This window comes from Amaranthus tricolor, chromosome 12, assembly GCF_026212465.1.
Source record: "Amaranthus tricolor cultivar Red isolate AtriRed21 chromosome 12, ASM2621246v1, whole genome shotgun sequence".
Lineage (NCBI taxonomy): Eukaryota > Viridiplantae > Streptophyta > Magnoliopsida > Caryophyllales > Amaranthaceae > Amaranthus > Amaranthus tricolor.
The window spans coordinates 1418303-1436778 of record NC_080058.1 but is presented as its reverse complement, the minus strand read 5'-3'; the positions used below and the strand labels follow the sequence as shown (position 1 = coordinate 1436778).

At 33.6% G+C, this 18476-nt stretch overlaps 3 protein-coding genes across 9 annotated transcripts; 2 read left to right on the top strand and 1 right to left on the bottom strand.

Moving 5' to 3' along the window:
* Positions 1-393: 393 nt before the first annotated feature.
* Positions 394-10410, top strand: LOC130797074 (stomatal closure-related actin-binding protein 1). Its single transcript, XM_057659562.1, has 13 exons — positions 394-708; positions 1187-1473; positions 1871-1999; positions 3604-3696; positions 5391-5531; positions 6196-6264; positions 6903-6986; positions 7553-7733; positions 8024-8140; positions 8274-8332; positions 8451-8585; positions 9702-9851; positions 9967-10410. The coding sequence occupies exons 2-13, from the start codon at positions 1207-1209 to the stop codon at positions 10009-10011; spliced, it is 1470 nt and encodes a 489-aa protein (XP_057515545.1). The 5' UTR covers positions 394-708; positions 1187-1206; the 3' UTR covers positions 10012-10410.
* A 1476-nt stretch (positions 10411-11886) lies between these two features.
* Positions 11887-13991, top strand: LOC130797073 (molybdopterin synthase catalytic subunit). 7 transcript variants are annotated; one of them, XM_057659558.1, is made up of 4 exons: positions 11902-12027; positions 12805-12854; positions 12931-12994; positions 13083-13991. In XM_057659558.1, exon 4 carries the CDS (start codon positions 13218-13220, stop codon positions 13806-13808), a length of 591 nt encoding a protein of 196 aa, XP_057515541.1. In that variant the 5' UTR covers positions 11902-12027; positions 12805-12854; positions 12931-12994; positions 13083-13217; the 3' UTR covers positions 13809-13991. The 7 variants fall into 7 exon arrangements, with proteins under 7 accessions (XP_057515543.1, XP_057515541.1, XP_057515538.1 ...); XM_057659555.1 differs by having other exon boundaries at positions 11903-12027; positions 13189-13991; XM_057659556.1 differs by having other exon boundaries at positions 11905-12027; positions 12792-12854; positions 13189-13991.
* A 503-nt stretch (positions 13992-14494) lies between these two features.
* On the bottom strand, positions 14495-18035 carry LOC130797072 (G2/mitotic-specific cyclin S13-7). Its single transcript, XM_057659554.1, has 8 exons — positions 17764-18035; positions 16936-17026; positions 16747-16810; positions 15990-16202; positions 15531-15905; positions 15285-15446; positions 15027-15208; positions 14495-14944 (listed from the first exon to the last, which is right to left on the bottom strand). Exons 2-8 carry the CDS (start codon positions 17001-17003, stop codon positions 14812-14814), a joined length of 1197 nt encoding a protein of 398 aa, XP_057515537.1. The 5' UTR covers positions 17004-17026; positions 17764-18035; the 3' UTR covers positions 14495-14811.
* Positions 18036-18476: the final 441 nt, after the last annotated feature.

The following is an 18476-nucleotide window of genomic DNA, read 5'->3' as shown; positions in this document are numbered from 1 at the left end:
TATCCAAGTAATCAACAATTCTTAATAATACCTCAAGGCTGATACAACTACTAGTCAACTATCTGGATAGGGTTTTTTGTTTGCTCTAAAAAAATGTACCTAATTAGCTAATCCCCACCTAAATCAAGCTTAATTAAATCAAATATCAAAGATTCTTCAATATGGAGTACTTACTTGATTTCACAATATCAGTTATATTTATTATTTTACACGATAATTATAAAAATAGTTAGAAATAAAGAAAGTTGTAACATTTTTATAATTTATTATTATTATTTATTCTTTCAACCAATTAGGATAATAACTTTTTATAAATTTTTTTTAAATATATATAATATAACCAACAAATAGAAACATCAAAAATAAAATACATAATCAATATTGTAAAAGGGGGAGGGAAATAGTATTAGTAATTAACTAATTATTCTTATTTTTGTCTAAATAGTGAATAAACTTCTACAACCCATTTTTTGTTTAAGCATGTTTTGACAGATTTTCAGATTAACAAAGTTTAACGATGAGATGTTTTTTTCCCTTTTCAAAAAGCAAACATCTTTCTTTCACACAAACCCTTCCTTCTCACTCCTTCAAACCCTCTTCATTTCTCTCTCTTCATTCTCTTACGAAGAATTCTGCATGAAATTAACGTTGTAGAAGAGTTGAAAAAACCCAGAAAAACTAATTTTTCTTCCTGCATTTTCATGATCTGTAAGTTTTTCCTTCTCAATTTTTTACTTTGTGCTGTTTAATTTTTAATGGAAAAATGGTACTTTAGGGTTTATGTTGATTTCTTACATTACCTTGCAATTGGGATCATTTTTTTGGAATTTCTTGTGGTTTAACAGTTTCTGATTTGGTATTAGTTACAGTCTGTCTGAATTGTTTCACTTGTAGATGTTATAATTTAGCTTGTAATCAAATGCTACAAGCCTGCAATTGATTTTGTCTCTAAATTTGAGGAAAAAAAAAAAAGAAAACGAAATGGGTGAGAGAAATCGAGTGATGTGTAGCTAGTTGTCTTTTATTTTTAGGGTTTAGTTTGGTGAACACTGACCCACATTTTCAGAACTTTAGGTTGAGAAGTCTTTGTTACAATAAATCTAGTTTGTTGCCTGCATAGTATTTGGTATGTTGATTCTTCAGAGAGTTTTTATGTAGTAATGGTGCTGTACTTGATGAACTACAGAATTGTGAGAATCCGGCATCATGACGAGGTTGACTCGTGGATTTGCTACAATGCAAAAGGGAAATTCCACTGATGTGCAATTTTTATCGAGTCGGTTTCCAAATTACAAGATAGGAGTTGATAATAAGGTTTTAGAGGTCAAAGATGAGCCAAATATGTTGTCAATGAAAGAGATTGTTTCCCGTGAGACTGCAATGTTGTTGGAACAGCAGAAACGCTTGTCAGTTCGTGATCTTGCTCACAAATTTGAGAAGGGACTGGCAGCTGCTGCTAAGCTATCTGAAGAGGTCTATCATTCCTATTTCCTTAAAAAGCTTCAATTTCCTTTCTGCAGTTTTCCTGCTCTTGGAACCTAGTGTTTAGTTGTATAAATTGTTTTAATTTTTTGCTGTTCTACTCAATGCTGATGACATTTATAGAGCTTATAACAGCTGCATGTGGCTTGACCAATATAACATAATTCGCGATTCACTCAAATTTACTCAAGAATAGCCCATAACCGACCATAATTCGCTTTTTTTTGATTCGCTAAGAGATTACCGAAGCATGTGGCATTAGGCTTGACTTATAAATATTCAAATTTAGAGATTATTGACTATTTTAACCTTTGCACCCACAAAAAAAGGAAGTTATGTTAAGCTTAATCTTTATCTTCAAGGACCTAAATATGCTATTGGAATACAGGACAAACGTAAGGAAGTTGCTTCTTTGGAGAAGCATGTACTTTTAAAGAAGCTTAGGGATGCCTTGGAGTCCTTACGAGGTCGTGTGACTGGTAAAAACAAGGGTGATGTAGAGGAAGCTATTTCCATGGTAAGCATGATCCGAGTTGACCATTGTGTCTGTTCCCTTCCCCTTTCTCTCATATTTTAGCTGCTACTGAAATTTATTACCCCTAGCTTGTTTTCAAAAGTAGTTGGTGTAATATGTTAGAAACATGTAATAAGTTTTTTAAGAAGCTTGTGCATTTCTAGTATTTTATTCGACAAAAAGCACTTGATTTTGTTTCTGTTCGTTAGGAATAACTTCCAAGGTTCGATTGCCAATGCTTGGAAATAAATGCTAAGAATTGGGTGCTGAGCAATGGGGTATAGCAATTTCTCTCTCACCTTAGATTTTATGCTTAGGCACTAGTGGGTTCTATTCCTAGAGAGTGGAGAGTGAAGACTTTGACTTTGAATTACTAAGATAAGATTTGGTCATAAGTGTTCCAGAAAAAATGGTTAAGTATGATTGTTTATATATGATTTATGAACTAGGTGTGCCTAAGTTTGGGGGTACAAGGATTTTGAGAAAACATTTGATTTGTAATGTAATCTACATTTTTAGGCTTATCTGTTGTTATTATATTTTACTGATCAAGAGATCACTATTTTTCCCGAAAGTTCTCTATAAGAATCAATTATATTGGACCTAATTTTCTATTGTTCAAGTGAAGAGAAGACATGCTTACCTTTGAGTTGGATGAAATTGAAAGGTGATTGCTTCTATTGCAATGAAATAGTTTTTGTTTCAACAAGTTGATTCCTTTTCTTGTTTTGCATGTGTACGGAAGACATAGAATTTGGAGCGTTTATTTCTAAGTTCTAATGAAAATGTAGCTGAAAAACGAGTTATATAATTCATTCTTCGACACCTTCATTTCTAATTCTAATGCAAAAGAAATAAACAGGCTTTTGCATCTTGGATGTGCGGAGCATTTTTCTACTTTGGACGATAAACTCGTCACTGGTTGACCCAGCCTATGTTGGTCGTGGCTTGGGCCCCTCGAAAAATAAGAATCCAACTACCCCAACTTCATACCCCATTCCAACAAAACTGAATTTGGAGCCTTTTTCCGCACAAGAAATGAGGAAGTGAGGAGTATGAGAATCCAATTGCAGACATGTTGTTTGCATGGTTCAATTGATGTTGAGCTTAGAGCATTTTGGTGATCTATAGAGTTTTGATTTATGAGAAGATTCTAGGAGTAATGTTAAACTAGCATCTGAATCAGTGTTACAACTGTCACATCATCACATCTTGCAAATATATGGTTACTGTCACGGTAGCGGTTGCGGTCGATTCGAAAGATTTTGCGGTTGTCTCAACCTATATTTTCAGCTGTATAACTTTCAAATCTGATCACCATACAGTGATGTGGGCTATATTTCACACTGTTCATACTGGAAGTCAGGAACATAACATGCAACATATACAGGTGGTACAAAGATCGTACTGTTAATACCACGAAATTATCAGGTTTTGAAATTTGGTTTGTGGTTAGATTAGAAAAATAAGTGTGGTGAGTGGACTTGTAGCACTGATAATGTTTTTGTATTGCATTAAATGGATTGATATGTTATTTAGTTTTACACTTTTACTTGTGTGTACAAATGTAAAAGTTCACCATTAGCTGGTCCTTTATCTTGATCCAGGTTGAGTCTTTGGCCGTTCAGTTAGCAAACAGGGAAGGAGAACTGCTCCATGAAAAGGAAGAAGTGAAAAGGCTAGCTCACTTTTTAAAGCAGGTATAGGTACTTTTTAATTTAATGAATAATGGATTACCTATTTGTTAAAACCTAATGAATAATGATATCTTCTTTAGAATGAAACTTGTTTACTAGGTTGTTTAAAAACCTTCCTTGCAATATAATTTCATGAATGCAAATAGGGGCGGGTGGGGACCATGGAAAAAAATCGCGGTCGCGGTTGCGTTTGCGGAAACGTTCGCAGTGACGCGGAAAACGGTTATAACGGAGAAATAACGCGAATCACGGCCAATGCGGTGTGATTTTTGAAAAAAAATCACATAAGGGTTTTTGAACTTATAATTGCATTTTTGTTGTTGAACTACTATTACTATGCAATAATATGCAACTAGCTATTATAATTGCAATATTGGAGATTCTTTTAGTGTATAATTAATTAACTTATTAGTTATTATTAATTATCTTGTTAGTCAACTAAAATTATGAGTAACTATAATTTAAGTAATCGTAATAATAAAAGTTAATGCGTATTAATAAAATTTTAACGGGAAGACAAATTACGTTGTAACGGTGAAATATCGTATAACGGTAAAATAACGGGCGTTACACATTATATAACGGTCAACGCGGCGATTTGCCCGTGAAATTTTATGCACCATTATATAACGGGATTTAACGTCGCGGTAACTTTCAAACAGGTTATATAACGGTTGTTACGTAACGTAACGGGGGAGTTTTTATTCCATGGTGGGGACTTTCCCCCCAAAATTTCCAAACTAATATATTTTGGGCTAATTAAAGAGGCATTAAAATGAGGGAGTTAAGTCGGTTTTAGCCTTTTAGGCTAACTTATATATTGAGTTGTTGAGAGTATGTTGTGGGTTCAAATCCCCTTGCAATATTTTTTATCAACTCAACCTTTTTTTATCACATAAAGCAAGGTAGCTTAAATAGAACCCAACTAAAAGATTAAACCAAATGAAGTTTGTTTTGTTAAAGCAACCAAAATCATTTTATTGTGTGCTTAATAGATTTGCATCCAAAATCATTTTATTGTGTGCTTAATAGATTTAATGGGCTTTAAACCATATAACTGACAATTTTCTATTTTTATTATAATTTTTGTTGTGGTAGAAAATTTTTATGGGTTCAAATCCTCTAAAAAATATTTATTTTAACAAATTAACCAAAAATTACTAGTTATGTTGATGATGATGAGACCAAAAAATTATCAAATATAGCTTATCAAACTTCAGCGCCATAAAAATCATGCTATTGTGTATCTAATCAATTTAATGAACTCTTAATCATTGTGCATGACAATTTTATCATTTACTTAATAATTTATGCAGTGATAGAAAAATTTTGTATGATAAAAGATAGATTCATTGTTTAATTAACATGCACCCCCCTTCCGCCGCCCCCCGCGTACAATTTGCTCACATTTTGCCACTGAATGCAATCATTCTCGTTCGTTTGCTAATTTTCTCGCATTCTAGAAGTCAATATTCTTAAAATGAGGAGGTCATTTGATTCCTTTGAAATGGCTTACTTTTATTTCTATCCATGTCTAGCACATGTAATCATTTTTACATGATGAGTTTATTCTCTGAACTCAAGTCTTTTTTGGGTGCAAGTTGAACTTCTTTGATTTCTGGCTGTACATAAAGAAGTATGAGTATACAAATGTGCTTATAGCAGATCACTTTTTTTCTTTTTTTTTTTTTGGTTAGGCTTCTGAAGAAGCAAAAAGGCTTGTTGAAGAGGAAAGATCTATTGCTCGTGCTGAAATTGAAAATGCAAGAGCAGCTGTTCAACGTGTAGAAGAAGCTATTCAGGAACATGAGAAAATGTCCCGCACTTCAGGAAAGCAGGTCAATTAATGTCATTGCTTTTGATGCTCAAATCCCCTTCCCCTCCCTGAGCGTGTTAGCATGCATTAGTTTGTGATGTTCTTAAATTTGTCCCCTTTTGTTTGTATTTCTTGGCTGTAGTTAAGCACCTCATCTTCTTTGCCACACTATACACTAACTTAGCTTTGTCAAGTTAGTCTTGTGTTTATTTAAAAGGAAAAATTACCGGAATAATACAATCTTTTGCTTATTTCCCTACAATAATACCAACTTTTGATTAATCATAAATAATACCAACTTAGGGGGTGTTTTCCTATAAAATCCTAACATGTTAAAAATCAAACTATAGGAGATTATTTGTCAAACAAAATTAGTAAATTAGTTAATAAACTAAAGTTGGTATTATTCTAGGAAAAAAAACCCCTAAGTTGGTGTTCTTCATGGTTTATCAAAAGTTGGTATTATTGTAGAGAAATTAACAGAAGGTTGTATTATTCACTGTAATTTTTCCTATTTAAAAAAAGTTTTTAGGGGATGTATTCTCATTGTCCTAGGTTTCTTAACTTAAGATTCTAATTGGTTTGAGATATTTTGTTATACATGCTATTGTGGACTGTAGAAGTATATGGTTTTGTTGCTGGCTGAATTTCTTTCTTCATTCTGAATATGCAATGTGTATGATCAGGACTATGAAGAGTTAATGAACGAAGTTCAAGAGGCTAGACGCATCAAAATGCTTCATCAGCCAAGCAAGGTAATCTCCTTTGAATTCTTTTGTTCAGGAATGCATATACTTCGTCTCCTTGGCCTTCTTTACGTAGTTGTCGTGATGTATCCAGATTTTCACATTTGGAGTATTGATATTTTTATGGTCATATCAACAAAACACGGTTTGATGCATGTTTATTGTACTCCATCCTTTTGCAACAGCTTAAAATGGCTCTTTTCCCATGCTAGGGCCCTAGGTGTCCTCTCACTATAAATCTCTTAGACTAGTGTTTGTATACTCGCAAAGGTGAATAGAAGAAGTAGCGGAAATGGCTAAACTTGCTAAGCAGAAGTTGTAATTTTAATGTAATTTTAGTTAGCATAGAGTTTTACTCATCATGTCATGTGACAGTTCATTAGACCGTAACTGGCTGTCGCCTGTCATTTGGAAAAGTTTAACTTTCTCGTAACTTTTGTTCTATAATCATTTCTTGTGGCTTAACTTCCCTTCCATTTCTTTTCTCATTGCAATTGATATTAATAATTGGGCCATAAACCTCTGGAAGGAAAAGTGGTGCATTCAGTTGACACTTTACAGTGACTTCATGCTCATCTTGGTTGAACATTTTGATATTTGTCTATATGGGTGGTGTTTTTATTTGAATTCTGATGTTGTCTTTGCAGGTAATGGACATGGAATATGAACTTAGAGCATTAAGAGCTCAGCTAGTGGAGAAATCTAAACATTCTATTCAACTTCAGAAGGAGGTATTAAATTTTTTTTCTCATTTTCTATTTGGGTAACACTTCAAAGTGTGCGCGTAGTGCATTATTTTTCTGGTATTATTCGTCTAATTTTTGATACTGTGAAGTACACCTTTACTACTGAAGATTGAGCTTCTAGCTGATACCTAACAAAGACATGCTAGAGCTACTGATTTCCAAATTACACCTGTAATGCTGTTGCTTTCTCATGAACAGCTATGAGCCTCAGTGCCTTGATATGTTGTGAGCTACTTGTAATAAGGGATCTTTAATGATGGTCACAATTTGTTCATATTACCATAATATGGAAGATGATGTTTATTCTTGCTCTGAATGGATGAATGCATATGGGGAAGAGAAGAAAGAAAATAAATATATTATGTCTAAAATTTGACATCACAAGGAATAAGGGTGGGAAGTATAATCTACTTACCGCGCTTCAAATTTGGAATTACAATTGAGTTTTCTATACCACAGTTGAATGTCCTGGGACTTTCTTGTGTTGGATTGCTAATTTTATTATTTCCTTCCCTAGCAACTCATAAATTTGAATCTTCTACCTCTTGCAGCTGATAGTGAAGAAAAAGCTTGAGGAGGAAGTGACTAATCTATATGAATTAGATGGGCAAGAGCTCTTGGGTTCATTTCTACGGATCCAAAAACGATCTGAAGATGCTGCAGTGCTCTCTGATTGCTCGATTCAGTGGTACCGGGTATCATCTGACAGTGACAAAAAGGAGCCTATTTCAGGTATCAATTGCTAGTTTGTTACTCTAATCAAGGAAGCGATGTTGGTTTTCTTGGGCATATGCAAAGGGGATTCTGTTTGAGGGAGAAATCATGCAGCTTCTTGAAACTATTTAATAATTTTTTAAACATAAAATACAAATTTAGAGTGATCAATGAAGTGTCAAAAAATTATATGGGAAAATAATTGTGAATAGGAGGGAGTAGTTTTTGTGGGTGGTTGTGAATATTCATGGTTCTTGAGAAGTCAGAAACCAAATCTAAGTGGGACTTATTGTTGAATTGTCTCCCAGGGGCAAGTAAGCAAGTTTACGCTCCAGAGCCATTTGATGTTGGACGAATTTTGCTTGCAGAAATCACCGTCGATGGTGGGAAATTCTTGGTGTACACCACTGGTCCTATTGATCCTGGTTTGTTCATGATCCTTAATATGGCTTAATTATTTACAATCTGATTTGCTGATGCACTGCATTAATTAATTTTTTAAGTCTCGTGGCAACCTAATCATATTTTTCTAAATATGTTTTTTCTTTTGCTCATCAGCACCAGGTTTGGGAAGTTATGTTGAGGCGCTTGTGCGATGTTATGATACAGAATTCAATGTTAGAAACTTTAAATAAATGCGTCGCTGCTAACTTATTTTCCAATTGTTGGCTCTTTGCTTTAAACATTTTTTTATCAACCCCCTGTGCCTAAGAATAATTGCCTTGGCTTATACAGGTAGTTATCACTCAGATGAACGGCGTAGATCAACCATCACAATCTATCCATGCTCTGCATGTCGGAAAGATGAGGATGAAGCTTTGTAAGGGGAAGACAACAGTTGCCAAAGAGTTCTATTCCTCTGCAATGCAGGTGCACTTCACAAATTTTCATTCGTGTACTAAACATATCTCTAAGCTTTCCAACTTCCAAGTAACATTCTTTAGCAGTTGCTTTAAAATTGATTAGCGTTCACTTCCTTTGAAAGTAAAGTAAGATCTTTATTCATAGACTTAAGGATTTTACCTTTTTTTTACAAAGCCTTAAAAATTTGTATACAATTCTTATTCTTTATGAAGTATAGCGGACAGCTGTTGCATATTGGATACGAGGTCAATTGAATTAGCTAACAGTATTGTTGTGTTCATTTAGTCCCCCTTTACCTCGCCTGGAGAGCTCTTTAAAGGCATTCGGTTCATGTTGGCATTTGATAATGATTGATTTAGGCTGAAGATTGGTAAAAACGTTGCTACAAATATGATAATTGCAGAAGCTAAAACTAATTGTTTATGTGGCTCAATCCCCTAAACAACGGCTTGGGGAAGCAAGAAGAGGGGAGAAGAGGAAGGTGATAGGAATAAAAAAAAGAAAAGAAAAGGAATGGATGTTTAATTCTTGATGGATTATGGACGTCAGAGTGATGGTCGGGATGCCACTAGGGATTATTGAATGTTAATGTATTAATAGGTGAATTTATGCTCGGTAGTTATCTTGATTATGAGTAGAAGGTCTTCAAGGATAAGAACAAAATTGCTAATCCTTCCATCCTTCAATAAATGAATATAATTAATTTGGTCTTTCTCTATGAATGCAGCTAATTATAGTGTAGTATACAACAACGACTAAGTCTTAATCCCGACATGGGGTTGGCTATATGAATCCATGAGACCATGACTAATTTACTATGACATGGGGTTGGCTAAATGAGCCAATACGGCGGTTACGGTTACGGTTTTGTCTTCGGTTCCACGGATCTGTCAGTTTTATTTTTCGAACCACCCGTTGTTCAGGCTGGTTCCTGGGCAGGTAACCCACCCCATGAGCATCACTACCCCTACCTTTCCGCTGCAATATTTTTTGGGCTTTTTATTACGAGTACCACTGAAGGTAATCTGAAGAAAAAAAAATTAACCAACTAAATCAGAAAGTGCCCTATGATAAACTTTTCGATTAAAATGTGTACTTTTGTTTTTATTTTCCAATCTTCAGCTTTGTGGGGTTAGAGGTGGCGGCAACGCAGCAGCGCAAGCACTATTCTGGCAAGTAAAGCCAGGCTTGAGCTTCATTATAGCATTTGAATCAGAAAGGGACAGAAATGCTGCCATTATGCTTGCCAGGAGGTTTGCTTTCGACTGTAACGTAAGTTCCAAGCTGCCAAAACTAACGGGCGCCATTTATGAACTACAATAATGATCGCAATTTTGAAAATAACAACTATTAATGAAATTTGCTTCTGTTTTTTTTCCTTTCGCAGGTCATACTTGCCGGTCCTGGTGACAGAACACCCATAGGATCATAAACTTGCATCATCTTAAATTTTCGGCTAAATGTAATTAACCAAAATTAGGAAGGTGTTGTATATTATCGATCCTGTACTAATAGAAGGGTTGTAGCAGAGGCTTCGACTATGTCATGTGTGAAATCTTTTCGTGTGCGACCACTCCGTCATCGTCTCCCTTCCATAACCAAGAGGGCATCCATCTTTTTGGGTTTACCTCTTCATATTTTTTTTGATTTATTTTATGGGAATCCAGGGTTGGTATCTTTTACTAGCATCAACCATGTATTTTTTAAATTCTTTTTTAGACTGGGCTGATAGCTCCTGATTGATTATTTGTGAGTGGTTTTTGTGATTTGATATAGAAAAAAAAAAAAAAAAAAAGCAGAAAAAAAGTGTGTTTAATTCTTGTTTTTGTTGCTGATTATATGATTTTTGTTACAAGCTCTTGTTAATTTCAAGGATTTTATTCAGCTGAACGAAATTGAATTGAACTGAATTGAACATTGTTGAAATGCGAGAGTAAAACTTTATGATGGATATATAAACTTTTAACGTATCTTGATTTATATTCTAGACTCGATGTGATTGATCTAAAGAAATAATATGAATTCATTTTGTGTCGAAAAATTTCTCTTTTGATCTTACAATATAATAAGGTTTAATTTTTGCTGTATAATTTTTTTTTTTTTTTTTATGTATACGAGATTATCTTTTAGCACTTTTGATCTATTTTATTACCAAGCAAAAATAGATTTACAAATGTTGAATATCAAGTTATCCTTTGTGAACTACTCCTGATTTAGACATTTTTTATCCCAGTTTTCATAGAAGTCTAATACTTTTATTTCATCCATATTTTACATTTTAAGCTTTAAAATTTAAATTTTTGCTCAAAGAAATAAAATTAATCAAAATTCTCGTTTAAGGTTACTTTCTATTCATTGTATCGTCCATATAGAATTAATACGTAGGTCATTTTTGTTTCATTTGAATGTAGAATACATTGTCGGCGAGAGAAATTTAGTTCTCAATCATCCATTAAAGAAAATTTGAAATCTTTACGTCAAAAAATTTAAAAAATGAATCAAATAATTCAACTTTTAAACTTATTCTATATGTAAACTTGAAATTCCTAAACCTGAGGTTTGGGGTTGTTCGCAGTTACAAAAAAGACAAAATAGTTGTTCGCAGTTAATAACTGCAAACAGCTATTTTGACTTGTTTTTGTGGAACTGCGAACAACTATTTTGTCTTTTTTAACTTGTTCGCAGTTAATAACTGCAAACAGCAAACTTCAAATTTGAGAATTTCACGCTTACTTTTGGAATAAGTTTGAAAGTTGAATTATTTGGTTTTTTTTTTTAATTTTTTGACTTAAAGATTTCAAATTTTCTCCATTAAAACGAATAGAACTATAACATCATCGCTTCTAATCAGAGTTTAACATTTGAATCTAGTTATGTTAAAATTTTGATTTAAAATATTAACAAGCGGTTCTTACTTGTGATATATTATTTATTGCCTTTATCATCGGTTTTTATTTATTTTATTATTTTTTTTTTAACTTAATCCTACATCTACATGGACTATAGAATCGAGAATAAAAAAAATGTAACCACATGAGTGGAGAATTTGATTTATTAGACATTATTAAGATAAAAATATTCTTATAAATCTCAGCTTAGTACAGAAAACTATTTTCTTTGGCATTTTTTTACAAAAATCTACTCTTATGTCTATGTTTTTTCGGGTTAATTTCGGGTTGGTTCAAAATTGTATCTTACGTTCACATTGATTTTTATAAAATTTAAAATTTTATTTTGAAGTTAGATCAAGTCGAATTCAATTAAAAAGTCAAATAAATATCAGGTGATCGGGTTAGATATGAAGTCAGCCTTTGATTTTACTAGATTGAAGAAATCAAAGTCAGTTTTTTTAGTGTAGTAAAATCAAAATGGTCAGAGTAGTTATCTTATTTTGATATGCTTCTTCGTCCTCAACTGGTTGCCTACCACCCACCAAACCCATATTAAGGTATCTTTTCCTCTAAACTTTCATCTTATTTATTGATTTGCATAGGATTTTTATTCTGTAATTGATTTTTATTTATTGATTTACATAGGATTTATATTCTGTCTTGCTTTTAGTATCAATCTTAATTGATTTGTTTATTGCTATAAATTCAAATTGTAAGTAATTTATTATATGATTCTTTGATTTATGTGAAAATTAAAAGTACCATGAAAGCCGAAATGGATATTGAGAACTCATTTTGAATATGTTTGAGAAATTCAGGGAAAAAAGAATCTGTGGTTTCCTCATTGAAATTAGACTAGACTCTTAATTTTTTATGGTTTAAACAATTATGTGATTCAATTACGCATAGTGGAAGGTTAAATGTCCAATTAATTATATGGGGTTTCATGGAATTGGACTAATGGCCTTAGAACACTTTTCGATTAGTTTAACTAAACTAATATAGAAGTGTGGCAGTGCACCAATCTGCATGTAGCTATTTGCACGAATCGGTTTGTAATCTGTTTCGGGTTTGTGAACTGGGTAACAGTGTATAAAGCAATTCGCACGAATCGGATTGTAATCTGTTTCGGGTTTGTAAACTGGGTAACACTGTATAAATCAATTCGCACAAATCGGATTGTATTGTGTTTTGGGTTTGTGAAATAGGTAATAGTGTATGAAGCAATTCGCACAAATCGGATTGTAAACTGTTTTGGGTTTGTGAAATAGGTAATAGTGTATGAAGTAATTCGCAAAAGTCGGATGGTAATCTGTTTCAGGTTTGTGAACTAGGTAACGCTGTATGAAGCAATTTGCACAAATTGGATGGCAATCTGTTTCAGGTTTGTGAACTAGGTAACACTTTATGAAGGAATTCGCACAAATTGGATTGTAATCTGTTTTGGGTTTGTGAATTAGGTAACAGTAGTATGAAGGAAGACGCACAAATCGGATTGTAATCTGTTTCGTGTTTGTGAATTAGGTAACTTTTTTTTGTGGGTATAATGTTTACACTTCGAATTTGTAAATGTGCACAAACTTATTGAACTGGGTGTTTTTTGATCATTTAGGAGCATCCTTTGGAAACCCTTTGAAGAAATGTTTATATAATTCGCAAACTTTTTTATGGACTAGTTTGTTGGTACTAGAAGGCTGAACTTGATTGTTTTTATATAGATTAGGAGAACGAAGGCCAAGCTTTTCGAATGGCGGAGGAGAAAACGTTAATTGAAATTCTCGAGGAGAATAACCCGATTGACATAGTTAAGTACATAAACTTCGTCCGTGCTCCAGAATGTGGTGCCATAGCGACTTTCTCTGGCACAACGCGTGATACTTTTGATGGGAAAACTGTGGTAGAGCTAAGATATGAAGCTTATGTTCCCATGGCAATCCGATGTATTGAGTCCATATGTACTTCAGCTCGAGAAATTTGGAATCTCAACTTAATTGCTGTGGCTCATTGCTTAGGCCCCGTTCCAGTTGGTGAAACAAGTGTATTCATCGCTATCTCATCGGTTCATCGGGCTGATGCAATGGATGCTTGCAAGTACTTGATTGATGAGTTAAAGGCATCGGTGCCTATTTGGAAGAAAGAGGTTTATGCCAACGGAGAGATTTGGAAGGAGAACTCAGAGTTCTTGGAGAGGAGGTCAGAGCTCGGGAAAGAGAATGTTGAGAAGGGGTGCTGCCGGAGAAAAGTAAAGGTGACGGAAGATCATGAGAAGAACATATGTTGCCGTCCTAAAGTTAGGGTGGATGAAGAAAGAGAGAATGACACAAAGAATGATAAATGATAATACAACATTTGAATACTTTTACTTGGAAGTAGTTTTCTTGAACCATATTATTAAGAAATTCTTGTCATTTATTTTGCTTTCATTGTAGACAAATCTTTTGTAAACTTGTACTAATGTTGATTGATCAATAAATTTATGTCACTAATTAATACATCGCAAAAATGTGTTTCTAAATGTTGTTACGTTACTTACTTAGATAATGAAAGTGATGTGGTTGTTGAAACCCGTCAAATATCAACCAAGTCTATGAGATATCTTTTGAATCGGGATCAAAAATGGTATGCTTACACTTCTATGATGCAAGTGGTATTGGAATCTGAAGATTTGAAAACTTTTACATTCAATATATACAATATGAATTGACCTTGTTATTGCACTATGGACCCGACTATTCACTTAAATTCTTAGGCCTAATATTTTGGAAGATTACTAACATTTTAACCTTTTGAACTAGAATCACTAAAAGTGTTGACTTCATCGAACTTTTAAGTCATAAAAACTTCACTCAACACTTTTTGAACTGATGACATCTTTAAATCGCAACAATTGAAGTCAGATAACTTGTCATTCCAATATAAAAATGTTTGCTTTGACACTACACTTTTTGAACCCAAAACACCTAAAGTGTTATTGACTTTATCGAAGCTATACATCATAAAATTCAAAATTGAATAACTTGTGACTCCAAAATTCAAAGTTTCCGAAATGAATACGTTTACTTTTTCGTTTTTCATACATCTCTAAATCTAACTTCAAAAGGATGCAAAATAATCTATATAAAGCTAAATTAAGTTTTATATATATAAACATAAGAGTCGGAATCTAGACACATATAGCAAACTACTAATTAGCAAACCCTAGAGATCATGATATACCATGATCTTATAAATGTCACATAACAGATTGTGCAACAAAAGAGAAGATAGAGAGAATAATTAAAAGTTAAACACAAAGCCATATAATATAACACAATAAAATCCGGTCGGAATCAGATTCGATCTCACTTGACATCCATATGTTTAGCAGGGGGAAGCAGAGCAACATAATCCCAATCGATACTCGAGAACTTTCGATAAACTGCATTTCGACTGTTAGCATCCATTTGAAACTTAATCAACATCCTTGCACATTCTCTGCAGGGAAGTAGCAAATGAAGAATCTCATTGCCAGTAAAGCTCAATATACATATATAAATCAATAGATGATAGAAATTACTTGAGATGTTCTTCAGAGTAGCCTGTGTAGTGCCTAAGAGTTTCAGTCCAAACCGGCGTTCTGCCTAAATTATGCAGGGCGGCATACACAGCCGCAGCAGCGATTAGTGATGGACGGAACGAATGTACTAATTGATACTGCATCACACCGTTTTCTGACAAGTAAAAGGACATGTTTTCCACCTGCACATTCGACAAAAAGGTAAGGTCGAGTGCATTTGACTCTCCAAACAAGCTATATGGAAGTTATTTTAGTTACCTCCTTATCAGAAGGCGATGCAGCTTTAATGAACCTAACGAGAAACACATATGGCGTAGCAACTGTAAGGTTCCACTCCAACTTATCTAAGATCTCTTTCTCCATTGCAAGTATTTGTTCTTTGGAATATTCATTTTTCGATATAACCATGAAATCATTCACCTGAAATTGCAAACAAATCAACCATTAACAACCCTTGATTGAATCCAAAATTTGCTTTAAAACCCAAGCAAAAAGGTTCTGCACCTCAGGTGCCCAAATCTCTTCGTATTTGCAGGCTAATAACATTGAGCTAATGCCAATCAGCTGAAGTTCCTTCCTAGAAACGACCTTCGTTGAAATATACCTATCGACAAGATCGATAGTAAGATAAAGAGTTTCGTGCATTAGTTTGAATCTTTTATGAACTTCGACCACCCAATCGATGAGAATCATCCTCATCTTCTCATTGATATAAGACTGCCATGGCATATAATCACACACCCTGTACTCGTCTTCTACAATCCTGTAAAACTTATAGATTTCCTCCACGTATTCGACCACAGCATACTCGTTCTCAGCGTCTGCAGCATCGATGTCCTTCACCTGATCCCGAGGCCTATCTAGAAGTCCACAAGCTGCCTGTAAAGATGCACAAGTCTCAGTACACAGCCCACAAAATGGCCTAAAGTGCACAATATTCATGTAAATTGATCAGATGATCACCTTGCTTCTGGCTGTAAGAACTGAAGATAGACTATGTTTTTTCTTCCTAGTACTTCTTTTATTACTAAGAGGCCTTTTCTTTTTCTTGTTCTTCTCTTCATCGGCTTCTTGTTCGTCATCAGAGCTTATTATGATCACAGTTTCGGGGACTGTATTGTATGTAACCTTCTTCTGTGCACGCACCTTCAGTTCTCTAGCTGCCTCTTCTTTCATCTGTAGATCAGATAACGCATCAACCCCATTACTCTTACGGCCAGTTAGGTTATTGGTATTGAATGATGATAATCGAAATGCAAATATAATGTAAATTGGCTAGAAATACATGGCAAGCTTTACTCACATGCTTATCCTATTGGAAAATCACCCATATGTGATCTCACATCGAAGAATTAGAGAAAGGTTGACTAGCATATATACTTGATGGGCTAATCCTAATACCAATTGGTTATAGGATGGAACCTCATAGAATTCTTGTGCAGTTAACTCTTCTCTTATGCGTAGTATTTTTCTCATTTACTACGATTGATGGGTTGTTTTAGGAGATAAGGGAAAGTTTGCTAAGAAAAAACATGTCCGAGGATAAGAGTTTCATTTACATGGAAATGATATAGCGCATTAGATCAAAATTTACACTAAAAATTTTTTCATTACCACAATTTAATACCATCAACCAAACGAGATGTTAGTATCCACAACATCAACATTTCAATAAGCACATTTTTTAAACATGATCTTAATTTTCTTATAATTGTCGAACCTTTTCCTTTTTCTTGGCAGCTGCTCCTTCATCTTGACTTACCACTGACAAGTTTTCCAGGCTCCTGGAAAAATACAATATTTACATAAAACACTAATTAAGGTTGTCATCATAAAACACAAATTAAGGTTGTCATCATAAAACACAAATTAAGGTTGTAAATACTTAAAGAAAGTCAAAGATTAGTACTTGGTGATGGGGACATTATTGAAATTAGCTACATTGCCAATATCTTGAAGAGGTCTACGATTTTCCATTTCTTTCTTGTGCTTTGGTTCTTCTGAAAAAGATACAAAATGATTAATTTAATTCCAATACCCATTAGTCAATCAATCAAGCATCAATATACAACATGGATTATTACAATGTACACAATATACACCATGGATTATTACTAGAGGTCAAAACCCGATGACCTGAAATTTACTGACCTTATAACCGAACTTGATTTGACTAGACTTTAAAAATAATTTACAATTATATAAAATACAATGTGGACATAAAACCTGATTTTAAACCGACCCCAAAACCAAAATGAACACCTCTAACTATTACAATGTACACAATATACACCATGGATTATTACAATGTACTTCCATCTTTTGTTCATCTCTGTACTTCATCTTTTGTTCATGAATCTTCTTTTAACATACCAACAAACAAGTACACATGTCCCCAAGAAAACCCATGAATTAAACTGCAATACCCATTAATCAATTTCACATGAACAAACTAAAATTTGAAGAAAAATCCATGAATTTAACTGCAATACCCACAGTCCATACACTGAATCAAAATTGCCCCCAAAAAATATTAGCAATACATCAACAAGAAACCAGAAATTGAAGTTACAACTCAAAATAATCAATCATTGATCAAGATAAAACTTCTGTAAAATGACAAACTAGATAACATATAAAATAATTGATCCCCATTTGAAATTTAGACAAAAAATCAAACACCCATAACAAAAAGACAATAACTATGACAATCGGAAAGAAAATGAACAAAATTTACCAGGAACTTTAATGGGTAAATCGGAAGGAAGAACGTCGTCTTTTTCTTGGGATTGTCTTAAAACACCTCCAATACTTGAAATTACAGAAGATAAAAATGTATGGAGACGGCCGTTGCCCGTCTCTTCTTCTTTCTTAACCCACGCCACTTTGAATTTGTTTATAATTTTAGATTGAATTGAATTCAAGGGTTATAGGATAATCTTGATAAAAATTGGGGAATTTTGTGCTCTTTTGGGTATGGAATTAATGGTGATAAAAGAAAAGGATGTTAAGACTCTGCTTTGTGTGGGGAAGAGGGAAAACGCTCCTTAATGTAAGCTTTTGATGGTTTCAAATTACCGCCGTTGGATGGAGTTTAAATGTATCCAATGGATGGGAATCATAGTTTTATTTTTTTTAAAAAGAAGTTACCGTTTGGATTTATCAGCTTTTACCGATGAATTTAATATAGAAGTACTTCCTTTTATATCCCCTCTAATGGTTTTATTTATTTTTTTATATTTGTCAAGATAATATTTTAATGCTAACTATTTCTAATTATGTATGATAAAAAATTATAAAATTTTGGAAAAATTAACATTAATAATTCAATTTTTCACTAATCTGCTATGAATAATCCTACTTTTAGATTATTTTCTAATAATCTAACCTTTGTCATACATTTGCCAATAACATACAAAAATACTAATCTAAAGATGTGATTATTCACAG

Bases quoted from the DNA above. Each gene is read 5' to 3' on its own strand.
- LOC130797074 (XM_057659562.1), top strand. From the start codon at position 1,207: ATGACGAGGTTGACTCGTGGATTTGCTACAATGCAAAAGGGAAATTCC. The intron at 8,333-8,450 runs GTTAGAAACTTT...TGGCTTATACAG, and splicing joins GTTATGATACAGAATTCAAT to GTAGTTATCACTCAGATGAA. The intron at 9,852-9,966 runs GTAAGTTCCAAG...TTCCTTTCGCAG, and splicing joins GGTTTGCTTTCGACTGTAAC to GTCATACTTGCCGGTCCTGG.
- LOC130797073 (XM_057659560.1), top strand. From the start codon at position 13,218: ATGGCGGAGGAGAAAACGTTAATTGAAATTCTCGAGGAGAATAACCCG.
- LOC130797072 (XM_057659554.1), bottom strand. From the start codon at position 17,003: ATGGAAAATCGTAGACCTCTTCAAGATATTGGCAATGTAGCTAATTTC. The intron at 16,203-16,746 runs GTTCGACAATTA...TCTGATCTACAG, and splicing joins CTGCCAAGAAAAAGGAAAAG to ATGAAAGAAGAGGCAGCTAG. The intron at 15,209-15,284 runs GTAACTAAAATA...TCGAATGTGCAG, and splicing joins CATCGCCTTCTGATAAGGAG to GTGGAAAACATGTCCTTTTA.